At 39.8% G+C, this 12500-nt stretch overlaps 1 protein-coding gene across 4 annotated transcripts in view; it reads left to right on the forward strand.

Annotated features, from left to right (window-relative positions):
- LOC131353205 (voltage-dependent R-type calcium channel subunit alpha-1E) overlaps window positions 1–12500 on the forward strand; it is a 148354-nt gene that overhangs the window by 95889 nt on the left and 39965 nt on the right. For 2 of the 4 annotated variants that reach the window (XM_058390035.1, XM_058390034.1), the window contains exons 9-21: window positions 171–274; window positions 429–544; window positions 721–774; window positions 4311–4400; window positions 4753–4962; window positions 5277–5389; window positions 5490–5602; window positions 5832–5963; window positions 6150–6219; window positions 6825–6942; window positions 7309–7376; window positions 7641–7732; window positions 11770–12500. The exon at window positions 11770–12500 is cut by the window's right edge and continues 73 nt beyond it. In XM_058390035.1, the coding sequence (XP_058246018.1) occupies window positions 171–274; window positions 429–544; window positions 721–774; window positions 4311–4400; window positions 4753–4962; window positions 5277–5389; window positions 5490–5602; window positions 5832–5963; window positions 6150–6219; window positions 6825–6942; window positions 7309–7376; window positions 7641–7732; window positions 11770–12500 (2011 nt within the window). The remainder of the gene's footprint in view (window positions 1–170; window positions 275–428; window positions 545–720; window positions 775–4310; window positions 4401–4752; window positions 4963–5276; window positions 5390–5489; window positions 5603–5831; window positions 5964–6149; window positions 6220–6824; window positions 6943–7308; window positions 7377–7640; window positions 7733–11769) is intronic. The other 2 variants (XM_058390037.1, XM_058390036.1) reach the window with 1 other exon arrangement.

The raw sequence follows: 12500 nt of genomic DNA on the forward strand, positions 1-12500 counted from the left end.
CTCAAACACTCTACACACAAAACCCCCAAACACTACACACACACACACACGAAACACACTCAAAACAACACATACTACACACAACAACTACACACAAAAAACAACACACACAACACAAATCAGTAACAAATACAGTGTGTGTGTGTGCGTGTGTGTGTGTGTGTGTTCAGACCAATGATGCATTAGGGTCCTTGTGGAACTGGTTGTACTTCATCCCCCTCATCATCATCGGCTCCTTCTTCGTGCTCAACCTGGTACTGGGAGTTCTGTCAGGGTGAGTGTGTGTGTGTGTGTGTGTGTGTGTGTGTGAAATTAGTGCATGTTCTTCTTTGTGTCTGAGTGTGTTGTATTGTGATGATGCGTGTTTTGCATACAGTGTGTGTATATATTTGATTACTGTGTGTGTGTGTGTGTGTGTGTGTGATCAGAGAGTTTGCTAAGGAGAGAGAACGTGTGGAGAACCGGAGAGCTTTTATGAAGCTCAGACGTCAGCAGCAGATTGAAAGAGAACTGAATGGATATCGAGCTTGGATTGACCGAGCAGGTGATCATCACCACACACAATCACACACAGACACACACACACACACACACAATCACAAACTGAGACACACATACCCACACACACTGTAGAAATGTGTGCTAAATAATGATAGCACCATCCAGAAATATTCTGTGTGTGTGTGTGTGTGTGTGTGTGTGTGTGTGTGTGTGTTCCAGAGGAAGTGATGCTGGCAGAGGAGAATAAGAACTCAGGTCCTTCAGCTCTGGATGGTGAGTGAAAATCCTGGACACAACATCCTTGCAACAGTGTAACTCTGTAATGTATCTCTATAACTCTACACCTCAAATCTACCATGTAACTCTACAGTGTAACAGTACAGTGTAACAGTACCATGTAACTCTACAGTGTAACAGTACAGTGTAACAGTACCGTGTAACAGTACCATGTAACTCTACAGTGTAACAGTACAGTGTAACAGTACCGTGTAACTCTACAGTGTAACAGTACAATGTAACTCTACAGTGTAACATTACAGTATAACTCTACAGTGTAACTCTACTGTGTAACAGTACAGTCTATCTCTACAGTGTAATTCTACAGTCTAACTCTTCAGTGTAACAGTACCGCGTAACTCTACAGCGTAACTCTACAGTGTAACAGTACAGTGTAACAGTACAGTGTAACAGTACCATGTAACTCTACAGTGTAACAGTACAATGTAACTCTACAGTGTAACATTACAGTATAACTCTACAGTGTAACTCTACTGTGTAACAGTACAGTATAACTCTACAGTGTAACATTACAGTGTAACTCTACAGTGTAACAGTACCACATAACTCTACAGCGTAACAGTACAGTGTAACTCTACTGTGTAACAGTACCGTGTAACTCTGCAGTGTAACAGTACAGTGTAACTCTACAGTGTAACAGTACTGTGTAACTCTACTATGTAACAGTACTGTGTAACTCTACAGTGTAACATTACAGTGTAACAGTACCGTGTAACTCTACTATGTAAGAGTACCGTGTAACTCTACAGTGTAACAGTACAGTCTAACTCTACAGTGTATCTTGACAGTGTAACAGTATTGTGTAACTCTACAGTGTATCTCTACAGTGTAACAGTACAGACTATCTCTACAGTGTAACAGTACAGTGTAACAGTACTTTGTAACTCTACAGTGTAACATTACAGTGTACCTCTACAGTGTAACAGTACCGTGTAACTCTACAGTGTAACAGTACCGTGTAACTCCACAGTGTAACATTACAGTGTAACATTACAGTGTAACTCTACAGTGTAACATTACAGAGTAACAGTACAGTGTAACTCTACAGTGTAACAGTACCGTGTAACTGTACTATGTAACAGTACTGTGTAACTCTACAGTGTAATATTACAGTGTAACAGTACCATGTAACTCTACTATGTAAGAGTACCGTGTAACTCTACCGTGTAACATTACAGTGTAACTCTACAGTGTAACAGTACAGTGTAACTCTACTGTGTAACAATACAGTGTAACTCTACAGTGTAACAGTACCGTGTAACTCTACCATGTAACATTACAGTGTAACTCTACAGTGTAACAGTACAGTCTAACTCTACAGTGTATCTCTACAGTGTAACAGTACAGAGTATCTCTACAGTGTAACAGTACAGTGTAACAGTACCGTGTAACAGTACAGTGTAACAGTACTGTGTAACTCTACAGTGTAACAGTACAGTGTAACAGTACCGTGTAACAGTACAGTGTAACAGTACTGTGTAACTCTACAGTGTAACAGTACCGTGTAACTCTACAGTGTAACAGTACAATGTAACTCTACAGTGTAATATTACAGTATAACTACTGTGTAACAGTACAGTGTAACTCTACAGTGTAACATTACAGTGTAACATTACAGTGTAACAGTACAGTGTAACAGTACAGTGTAACTCTACAGTGTAACATTACAGTGTAACAGTACCATGTAACTCTACTATGTAAGTGTACCGTGTAACTCTACCGTGTAACATTACAGTGTAACAGTACTGTGTAACTCTACAGTGTAACAGTACAGTGTAACAGTACCGTGTAACAGTACTGTGTAACTCTACAGTGTAACAGTACAGTGTAACAGTACCGTGTAACTCTACAGTGTAACAGTACAATGTAACTCTACCATGTAATATTACAGTATAACTACTGTGTAACAGTACAGTGTAACAGTACCATGTAACTCTACTATGTAAGTGTACCGTGTAACTCTACCATGTAACATTACAGTGTAACTCTACAGTGTAACAGTACAGTGTAACTCTACAGTGTAACTCTACAGTGTAACAGTACAGTGTATCTCTACATTGTAACTCTACAGGGTAACTCTACAGTGTAACAGTACAGTGTAACTCTACAGTGTAACACTGCAGTGTAACTCTACAGTGTAACAGTGCAGTGTATCTCTACAGTGTATCTCTACATTGTAACTCTACAAGGTAAGTCTACAGTGTATCTCTAAAGTTAACTCTACAGTGTAACAGTACATTGTATCTCTACAGTGTAACTCTACAGTGTAATAGTACAGTGTAACTCTACAGTGTAACTCTACAGTGTAACAGTTCAGTGTATCTCTACAGTGTAACAGTACAGTGTAACTCTACAGTGGAACTCTACAATCTGTCTCTACAGTGTAATTCTATAGCGAAACTCTTCAGTGTAACTTCACAGTGTAATAGTACAGTATATCTCCACAGTGTAACTCTGTACCTCAACAGAACTCCATGGTGTAACTCTACAGTGCAACTCCACAGTTTAACAGTACAGTCTATCTCTACAGTGTAATTCTACAGTCTATCTCTACAGTGTAATTCTACAGTCTAACTCTTCAGTGTAACAGTACAGTGTAACTCTACGGTGTAATTCTATAGTGTAATAGTACAGTGTAACTCTACAGTGTAACTCTTCACTATAACAGTACAGTGTAACTCTACAATGTAACTCTTCAGTGTAACAGTACAGTGTAACCTTACAGTGTATCTCTACAGTGTAATTCTACACCTTAACAGAACTCTATGGTATAACTCTATAGTGTAACTCTACAGTGTAACTCTACAACGTAACTCTAACAGTGTAATAGTACGGTATATCTCTACAGTGTAACTCTACACCCCAACAGAGCTCTACAGTGTATCTCTACAGTGTATCACCACAATGTATCTCTACAGTGTATCTCTACATTGTAACTCTACATTGTAACTCTACAGAGTATTCAAACAGTGTATATCTTCAATTTATCTCTAGAGTGTAACTCTACAATGTAACTCAAAAGTGTATCTTTACAGTGTAACTCTACTGTTTATCCTTACAGTTTAACAGTACATTGTATCTCTACAGTGTAACTCTACAGAGTATCTCTGCAGTGTATCTCTACAGTGTAACTCTACAGTGTAACTCTGGAGCATCATACTGTTCTGTAGTGAAACTTTGTTACACTGTCAGTCTGCACTGGTCATGTTGCTGTACACTGTAACACTGTAATGTTCTCTAACTAGTTACATTGTGGCACAAAGAAAATCTCTACAGTTTGTTTATGGATGTAGTCACGTTGTGGAAACTTAAACTTTGTGATGTTGTGAGAATTGTAACTAATCACCTATTGTTATGTAACTCTAACTAACCGAGTTCTAATTAAGTTCTTATCGATTTCTAGCTGAGTTCTAATCAAGTTCTAATTGAGCTCTATTCAAGTTCTAACCGAGTTCCAATCAAGTTCCTATCAAGTTCTAATTGGGCTCTAATCGCGTTCTCGATGTTCTCAGTGTTAAAGAGAGCAACCACAATCAAGAGAAGGGGTGTGGACAGCATCCGCCATGGTCATGAAGAGCAGTGTGTGGACATCGCTTCAGTCGGTAAACACACACACACACACACACACACACACAATCTTTAACCATTTAGAGGCTGGTGTCATAAACATATAAAACAGTTTGTTTTTTGCATTTAATTATGTTAGCATTTAATGTTAAGAAAATCTAAATCTAAATAACTATATTACTGGACAATACACGTGATATTTAATGTATAAATAGATCAGTGTTATACAGGTAACAAGGTAATTTATGTACAATTTTTTACATAAAAAAATTCTGTTATTTATATTTCGAGTTAGAAAGCTTATTATGTTTTAAGGGACTTTCTCTTATTTTCAAGGTTTATTTCTCTCTCTCTCTCTCTCTCTCTCTCTCTCTCTCTGTCTATCAGGTGGGCCGTTGAACAGGGTGAGTATACGCAGCGCTAAGCGAGGGCCCACGGCGTATTTCCGGAGGAAAGAGAGGATGTTGCGGATCTCCGTCAGGCGCATGGTGAAGACACACACATTCTACTGGACCGTGCTGGGCCTCGTCGCCTTAAACACCATCTGTGTGGCCATCGTTCATCACAACCAGCCTAAATGGCTCTCCGACCTCCTCTGTATGACACGCGCACACACACACACACACACACACACACACACACACTGCTGTATAAAGACCATGAGCAGATGCAGTGTTTATGAATTTAACACTAACCACCATCACACACACACACACACACACACACTGTGATACTAATAATAATAATGATAAAATAGAGAATTTTTTCTGTATTAGTAACAGGCCATGAAATCTAGCATAATAATAACAATAATAATAACAGGAAGAGGAAGAAGAAACTGAATTTAGCTCAGTATGTGTAAATGTAAATAAAAATAATTGTGTGTGTGTGTGTGTGTGTGTGTGTTGTAGATTACGCAGAGTTTCTGTTCTTGGGTCTGTTCCTGACGGAGATGTTCCTGAAGATGTATGGTCTCGGACCTCGCCTTTACTTTCACTCCTCCTTCAACTGCTTTGACTTTGGAGTGAGTCACTTCACAATCTGTGTGTGTGTGTGTGTGTGTGTGTGTGAGAGAGACAGAGAGAGAGAGAGAGAGACTAATCCACTAGGACCTTGTTCTGCAGGTGATTGTTGGTAGTATCTTTGAGGTGATCTGGAGTTTCTTCAGACCAGAGATGAGTTTTGGGATCAGTGTCCTGCGTGCGCTCCGACTGCTGAGGATCTTCAAAATTACCAAGTGTGTTCAACAAACAAACAAACAAACAAACAAACAAACAAACAAGAGAACTTGCTTAAATTCAACACGAATCTCTGAATCAATCAATGTGAGAGTTGTGTGAGATTGAGGTATTTTTGGTGTTAGTGGGCGGAGTTTACAACATAGGAATGTCTCAGTTCCATGTGATTAAGGAGCACTCGGATATAAACACTCCTCTGAGGTGTGATGTACGTTCTCTGTTTTTCAGGTACTGGGCATCTCTAAGGAACCTGGTAGTGTCTTTGATGAACTCTATGAAGTCCATCATCAGTTTGCTCTTCCTCCTCTTCCTCTTCATCGTGGTTTTTGCTCTGCTGGGAATGCAGCTGTTTGGGGGAAGGTGAACATTGTACTTTTTTAACCGAACATAAACTAAATATAAAACATAAACTAAAACTAAAACATAAATTAATCTGCCAATGACCCCCCCCCACCAAAAGTAAAATAATTACTTTTAGAAGATTAATTTATTGTCATTGTTCAGAGAGCTAAATGTCTCACCTTCTGGTTTTTTTTTGTCCTGCAGGTTCATCTTTGAGGAATTCACTCCTACCAACTTTGATACGTTTCCAGCTGCCATAATGACCGTGTTCCAGGTACAAAGTAAACATTTTGTAAACAGCTGTACCTCTGACCCCTAGCACTTCCCATGTTCTCTTATTACTTTATCAGATTCTTTTCTCTGAAGTTATTCATGACTGAGGTTCAGCTATGGGTTAAAAATGTAATAGTTTTTTCCCCATTTCTACGCTATAACCTGAAAAACATGTAGAATGTGATTTTAAAAATGTTTAAGCTCCAGCATCAGCATGAGTGTAATATGTAACCTGATTGGAAAACTGCAGTCCAAACTAGACTACTTTTCTGTGTTTTCACTTTTGTCTGCTTATAGACACGCCCCCAAAATCCTTTAACTCCACCCACATCTCAGTCTGTTCAGCACAAATACTGTTACTGTGAAAGGAACTGTTAACTTTTTCTTGCCTTTTCTGAGATGGAGTCATCTATACCAAATCACTGTAAAATAAAAAAACCAAAAACACAGTCACCCAGTTAACTGAATTCCTCAGGCTACGGTAGATTCAGGGGGCGTGGCTTTGTGTACATGGGCTGGAAAGATCCTGTCAAATGATCTTTCACAGGTTTATCTTTTCTGTGTTGTAACGATTTCTGCTTTGTAATGTCATGTTTTTTTCTCCAGATCCTTACAGGAGAGGACTGGAATGAAGTGATGTACAATGGGATTCGCTCTCAGGGTGGAGTTAAGTCTGGAATGTGGTCTTCCATTTACTTCATCGTCCTCACCTTGTTTGGAAACTGTATCTTTTAACGAGTTATTCACAGCGTCTTGTTTAAGAAATCAGGCTCAGGACGTTAGCGTTACTTTGACTGCCGTAACAGAATAAACAGAGAGAACGAGTGTTTATAGCTGCTCTAACAGACGTGAGAACAGGAACTGACTAATTTCACAGAAATTTAAATCGAATTCTAATCATATAAAAACTGTGTTTAGCCATTAAAACAGAAATTGTATGAATCTGAGCATTTGCTGTGTTGGTGTTCCTCAGGGCTCTAACCTGGGCTCTTTAAACCTTCTGCTTTACCTTCATTTTGAACTGTATGAAACTTTTATTACTTTAAAATCTGTTATTTTGTTCATCCCAAACCCTTAACCTCACTCTTAGACACACTTCTCAACGTCTTCTTGGCTATCGCTGTGGACAATTTAGCCAACGCTCAAGAGCTCACCAAGGTAGCGACATCTTCAACCTGAAAACGAAATATTCTGCTTTTTATCAAACTTATTGTGCTATTTTTGTGTATTGTTACACTATACTAAGTTTAACAATTGAATAATTTTTGTCTAAAGTCTGAGGTTTGACCTCTGGCGCTCTCATGTGTCCAGATAAAGTGAGATTTTTTTCAGGATTACAGCAAATGTATATTGTTAGCGTTAGCATTATTGTTGGTGTTGTAGTGTTAGCATGTCCTTATCTCATCACTGGTCACTGTGTAGGATGAAGAGGAGGAAGAGGAAGCGTTTAATCAGAAACACGCTCTACAGAAAGCGAAGGAGGTCGGCCCCATGTCGTCCTTCATCTCCTCAGAGTAAGTGGACGGTGCGCAGCTCGGCTCGCTAACCACCCACTAAATAACTAACATGATTAACCACCACATCGTCTACAAGTGTGTTCAAGTTTATTTAGTGAAATCCGCTGAAGAACACAGGGACATCTTTCTGTTAGAAACCTGACATTTGTAACGTTTAGAATCAGCGATACAAGCCCCGGGTTCCCGTACGGTTCTATAGAAGAATTATTGAGCTGGCAGTTGCTATGGAGACGGCCTGGATGCGTCGACAGGATCCATATAGGTTGATAGGAAATGTTGTACATGCTGATCTGCTGTTAAAGCTTTGCTAATCTGAGCTAAGAGAATAAACTGCACCAGCTAGCACATAAACATAACAACAATGTGCACAATTTATATTTTAACGCAACCTTCGAATTCATCGGATGTCGTTTTTCTGCTTCCTGCAAACAAAATCCAAACATTCTCACAAATTCCTCTCGATCCTTCACAATTTTTGTGTTTTTTGGTTTCATTGACTGGAGATTTTTTTTTTGAAAAAGCCAAAAAACTGTGTCTTCAGGTGTATCGATTTACTCACGGTGACTCCGCCCGACTATTTATATTAATTGAGGCACTGAACATGTATAAACAGAGAAGTTGTAAACAAGTTTGTTTAAATCAGCTCTGAGTGCTAAAAAAACAAACTTTCACTCTTTCAGTAGGTGGAAAATCAGGACACTTCTTTCTATCTTAAATCCGAATCAGAGTGCAATTGATTCTTTTGATTTGTATGCTTTTAATGAAAACAAACAAACAAACAAACAAACAAACAAATAAATAAATAGTCCAAAGTACACATCCTCACAAAATTCTTCCATTTATTGGTCAGAAATATGATTAAACTAATGTTTTTCTTGGAATGTAGTTTTGTAATCACTGAAAAGAGCTAAATAAATGTTTAGATTTTTATATAAATAATTAGTTTGAAATGTTTTATCTTTTATATATACAGAATTTCTTTTTTTTTTCTCTATGACCCAAAACCCACGTCATATGTTTGATTTGCTTTCAGCAGTTGAGTCGATTCAGAGTCAAATCAGATCCAATTCAGAGTCAAATCAGAGTCAAATCAAATTCAATTCAGAGTCAAATCAGAGTTGATTTAGAGTCAATTCAGAGTCAAAACAGGGTCAATTTAGAGTCAAATCAGAGTTGATTCAGAGTCAAATCCAAGTCCATTCAGAGTCAAATCAGAGTCGATTCAGAGTCAAATTACTTTTTCTCTATTGTTCACTTTGATGCGGACCGAGACCACCTTGCTCAGATGCTCTGGAACCCGGGTGTGATCCCTGTGTTTGCACCTGACTAAAGAACCACATGGAGGAGGAGAACACAGCAAGGTTCTGTTCAAACACTAAACACTGTGCTGTGTGTGAATCAGGAACCAAACTGAATCTGAAATCTGGTTTATCACGATAGAACAGGATTATGAGGAAATAGAAATGGATTTAATCCCTAATGCTGGATCTGTGTGATCTGCTGTGTTCTCTACCTCTGTGTGGTTCTTCAGTCAGTTGAGAACACAGTGATCACTCTCGAGTGTTTTCAGCTTCATCTGTGCTTTTTTGATTATAAAATCAAATCGAACGAATCACGATTCATGATTTAGATAGTCAAATTGAGTCACGCACATACACACACACACACACACACACGCATGTGGAAGCACTGCATGACTGTAATTTCACCTCGTGAGCATGTGCTAACTGGAAAAATTTCACTCTGAACACATGTGAGAGGAGAAAAAGCTGTTGTTGTTGTTGTTGTAGTGTGAAGTTGTGGGATTTGAACAGCTCTGATGCTTTGGTCCTTTCTGTCAGAACGCGTCGGTTCGGTCCGAATGGCGCCGGGTCAGGAATGTGAGGAATGTGAGGAATGTGAACTTTAGTTGCATCTTGTCACTGAGTTGAGAATGCAGCGGTGAGCTGAAAGACATGATATTTATATTTCTTTTTGCACGAGTGCCGTTTGGATCCTGCATGTCTGAACCTGCTCGAGAAAAAACACTTGAAAAACAACAACAACAAAACAAGCGCATGCTTCCTGGATTTAGCACGAGACACGGGTGACATGGCCTGCACTGCGTTAGCACAGAAAAGAAAATGATGCAGGATGTTTTCTCTTGTTTTGTGTGTGTGTGTGTGTGTTAATGCTTCTGCTTATGGATTCCATTTATAAATGTCTTATATCTGTTCCATGTTTTTCTTCTATTGTCTTTAACATGTCAGAGAATTTCAGATGATTGTACATGTTGTTTCTGATCTCATCCTGTTGTCATGTGATGCTTTGGCTGCCCAGTCACACAGACCAAAACACCACAATTACATCCCAATTAAATAAAGGAAATTTTTTTATAAAGATTCAAACAAATTTGATCTTTTTAACCCCTTTTTAAGATTTCAATACTTATTGTATCACTTGTAGGGTAAGTGGGCTGAGTGGGAGGGGCTTCCACTGTCTCTCCTGTCAATCACAGTGACACTAGCCTATCTTGGTTGATGGTGGTGAACCAGCTGCTGGTGAGAAGGAGAAAAGGGGGAAAAAAGTATACTTGAATGTCAGATTTAAAGAAGAAAAAATCTGAGAACATAATGTATCTGATCAAAATCTACATGATGTAGTGTAGTTTCATGGCTGAAGGATAAAGGTATAAGTCTTTACACTAGCTTTACACTGGAGCAGGAGGATTCACCACCTCATACATCAGAAAGAACTTTCCAGCCTCTATGGACAAAATGAGAGGGGGTGGAGCTTAACAATTATTAATCAAAACAGAGGGGGGGGAGCTTAACAATTCATAATAAAATCATCATCATAGGGGTGGAGCTTAAGAGCTATAAAAACATCTGAGGGGTGGGGTTTAACAACTAAAATAAAACCAGAGGGGTGGAGCTTAAAAGTTATAAATAAAAGTGGGTGGGGTTTAAAAACGATAAATAAACCAGAGCGGGCGTGACTTGACTGAGCGTCAATTAATTATATAAACCTGCAGGTGCCTGTCAATCATTTGGTGCATCAGTCACTTAGGGTTAAAGTGAAAAATTATTTCTACTCAAAAGTGTAAAATTTAATAAAAAACTCATTATTTCTGTTAAAGTTTCTTGTTCTGACTTTAACGGATATCTCTGTATCTGGAGTAACAAAGCTGCTGCACACAAATGTGTTCATCTGCGGAACATCTTAATTAATTTATTAATTTATGCAAAACATGATTGACACACACCACTGTTTATATCCCCGCCCACTTTAGTTTCCAAGCTGCAGCTTTCCTTCTGACTAATAAAAACCATCTCCGTCTGTTTTAAACAGAGGTCCAATCTGAGAGCGTTAATAAGATAATCATCTTGTGAGTGATGAGAGACATTTCTGCAGATTTCTAAACGCAGGGACGTTGTTGAGATGACCGCTAGAGTGTGTTCTGGACTGTGTTGTACTGGGTGTGTTTTTGTCTTTGTTCAAAAAGCACTAATGTCTTGTTTTCAAACCAATCACTCGTTGATTAAACGGACCAAACAAGAGTTCAAGCTCCAGTAAGTAACTCCGTCTGTTCTTTCTGTTGATTCTGATTCTCAAATCTCTTTCACCTCACTGTCACTTTCTAATCTGATTATTGCTTTAACATTAGCTTTTTATTTATTTAGTTATTTATTTATGGTAATGTTAATGCTCCTATTATCACTCCATTGTAAACAGACTTTTTTATTCAATTTTACTGTGTCATTTCCATCCTGATGCTTTGAGATGCTGGATTTTACAGCATCAGATCTCATCACCCTTTCTACAAAGTGTCCTGAAATTACTCTGAGAAGCAGAAGAGAATTCGGGGGCAAATATTTTTGGTCACTTTTAGAAAGGGTTTTATTTGTCATAGTGTAAACGAGAGCACCATTAGCGCTCCTGTCATGTAGTTAATCTCAGAGGAGAAGTTTGTAGTGTTTAGTTAGAGATGTGGAGTGTAGGATTTTTATTCCTCCTGGCTGACCCTCGTGTCCTGTTTGTTTTTCCTCTGGCAGGAGGAGGAGACGGCCGTATCTGTACAGGAAGCGTGTGCTGATCCACCGCGGCCGCACCGCTTTCTCTCTGGAGGAGTCGGACAGTTTCGGCGACGCTCCTCCACTCAATCCCTCTCGCTCTTTCATGTCCAGGAGAGAAAGACGCCGCCGTCTGACCATGTCCGTGTGGGAGCAGAGGACCAGCCAGCTCCGCCGCCATCGCCAAACGTCTAGCCGAGAAATAATCTATGGCTCATCTGCGTGTCACCATCGGAAACTCGCGCACTCCACGGAGATCCCGCCCTCGCCGGAGATCAGCTCCGCCCTCGACCCTTTGGAGTCTCTGGAGCCATCCATGGAGGAACAGAATGCCTCCGTCCCGCTGCCGGATCCTCCAGAATCTGAAAACTCGAAACGTGCCAGAGATCTGTACGGAAACACTGCGCACACACACTCTCACACACAGATCAACACCACTCAGGAGCTGCTGGATCCTCTAGACCCGGCACAGGAAGAGCAGAATATCGATAACACACAGTTACCCGGAAACGGCTCCGAGGAATTTCAGGATAAAAACCACCTGAGCGTCCGGAGGCCAAACGGCGAGCGGAGACAACGAGGGACGCGGAAGTACAGCAAAAACACCAAACACGGCAAACACAGAACCTCAGAAACACAACATCAACGGCATGACGAGACGAACGTGGACGAGCGCAGCCGCTCCACCAGCCGAGAGCGGAGGACCAGAAACG

The sequence above is a fragment of the Hemibagrus wyckioides genome, linkage group LG05, assembly GCF_019097595.1.
Source record: "Hemibagrus wyckioides isolate EC202008001 linkage group LG05, SWU_Hwy_1.0, whole genome shotgun sequence".
NCBI classification, from domain to species: domain Eukaryota; kingdom Metazoa; phylum Chordata; class Actinopteri; order Siluriformes; family Bagridae; genus Hemibagrus; species Hemibagrus wyckioides.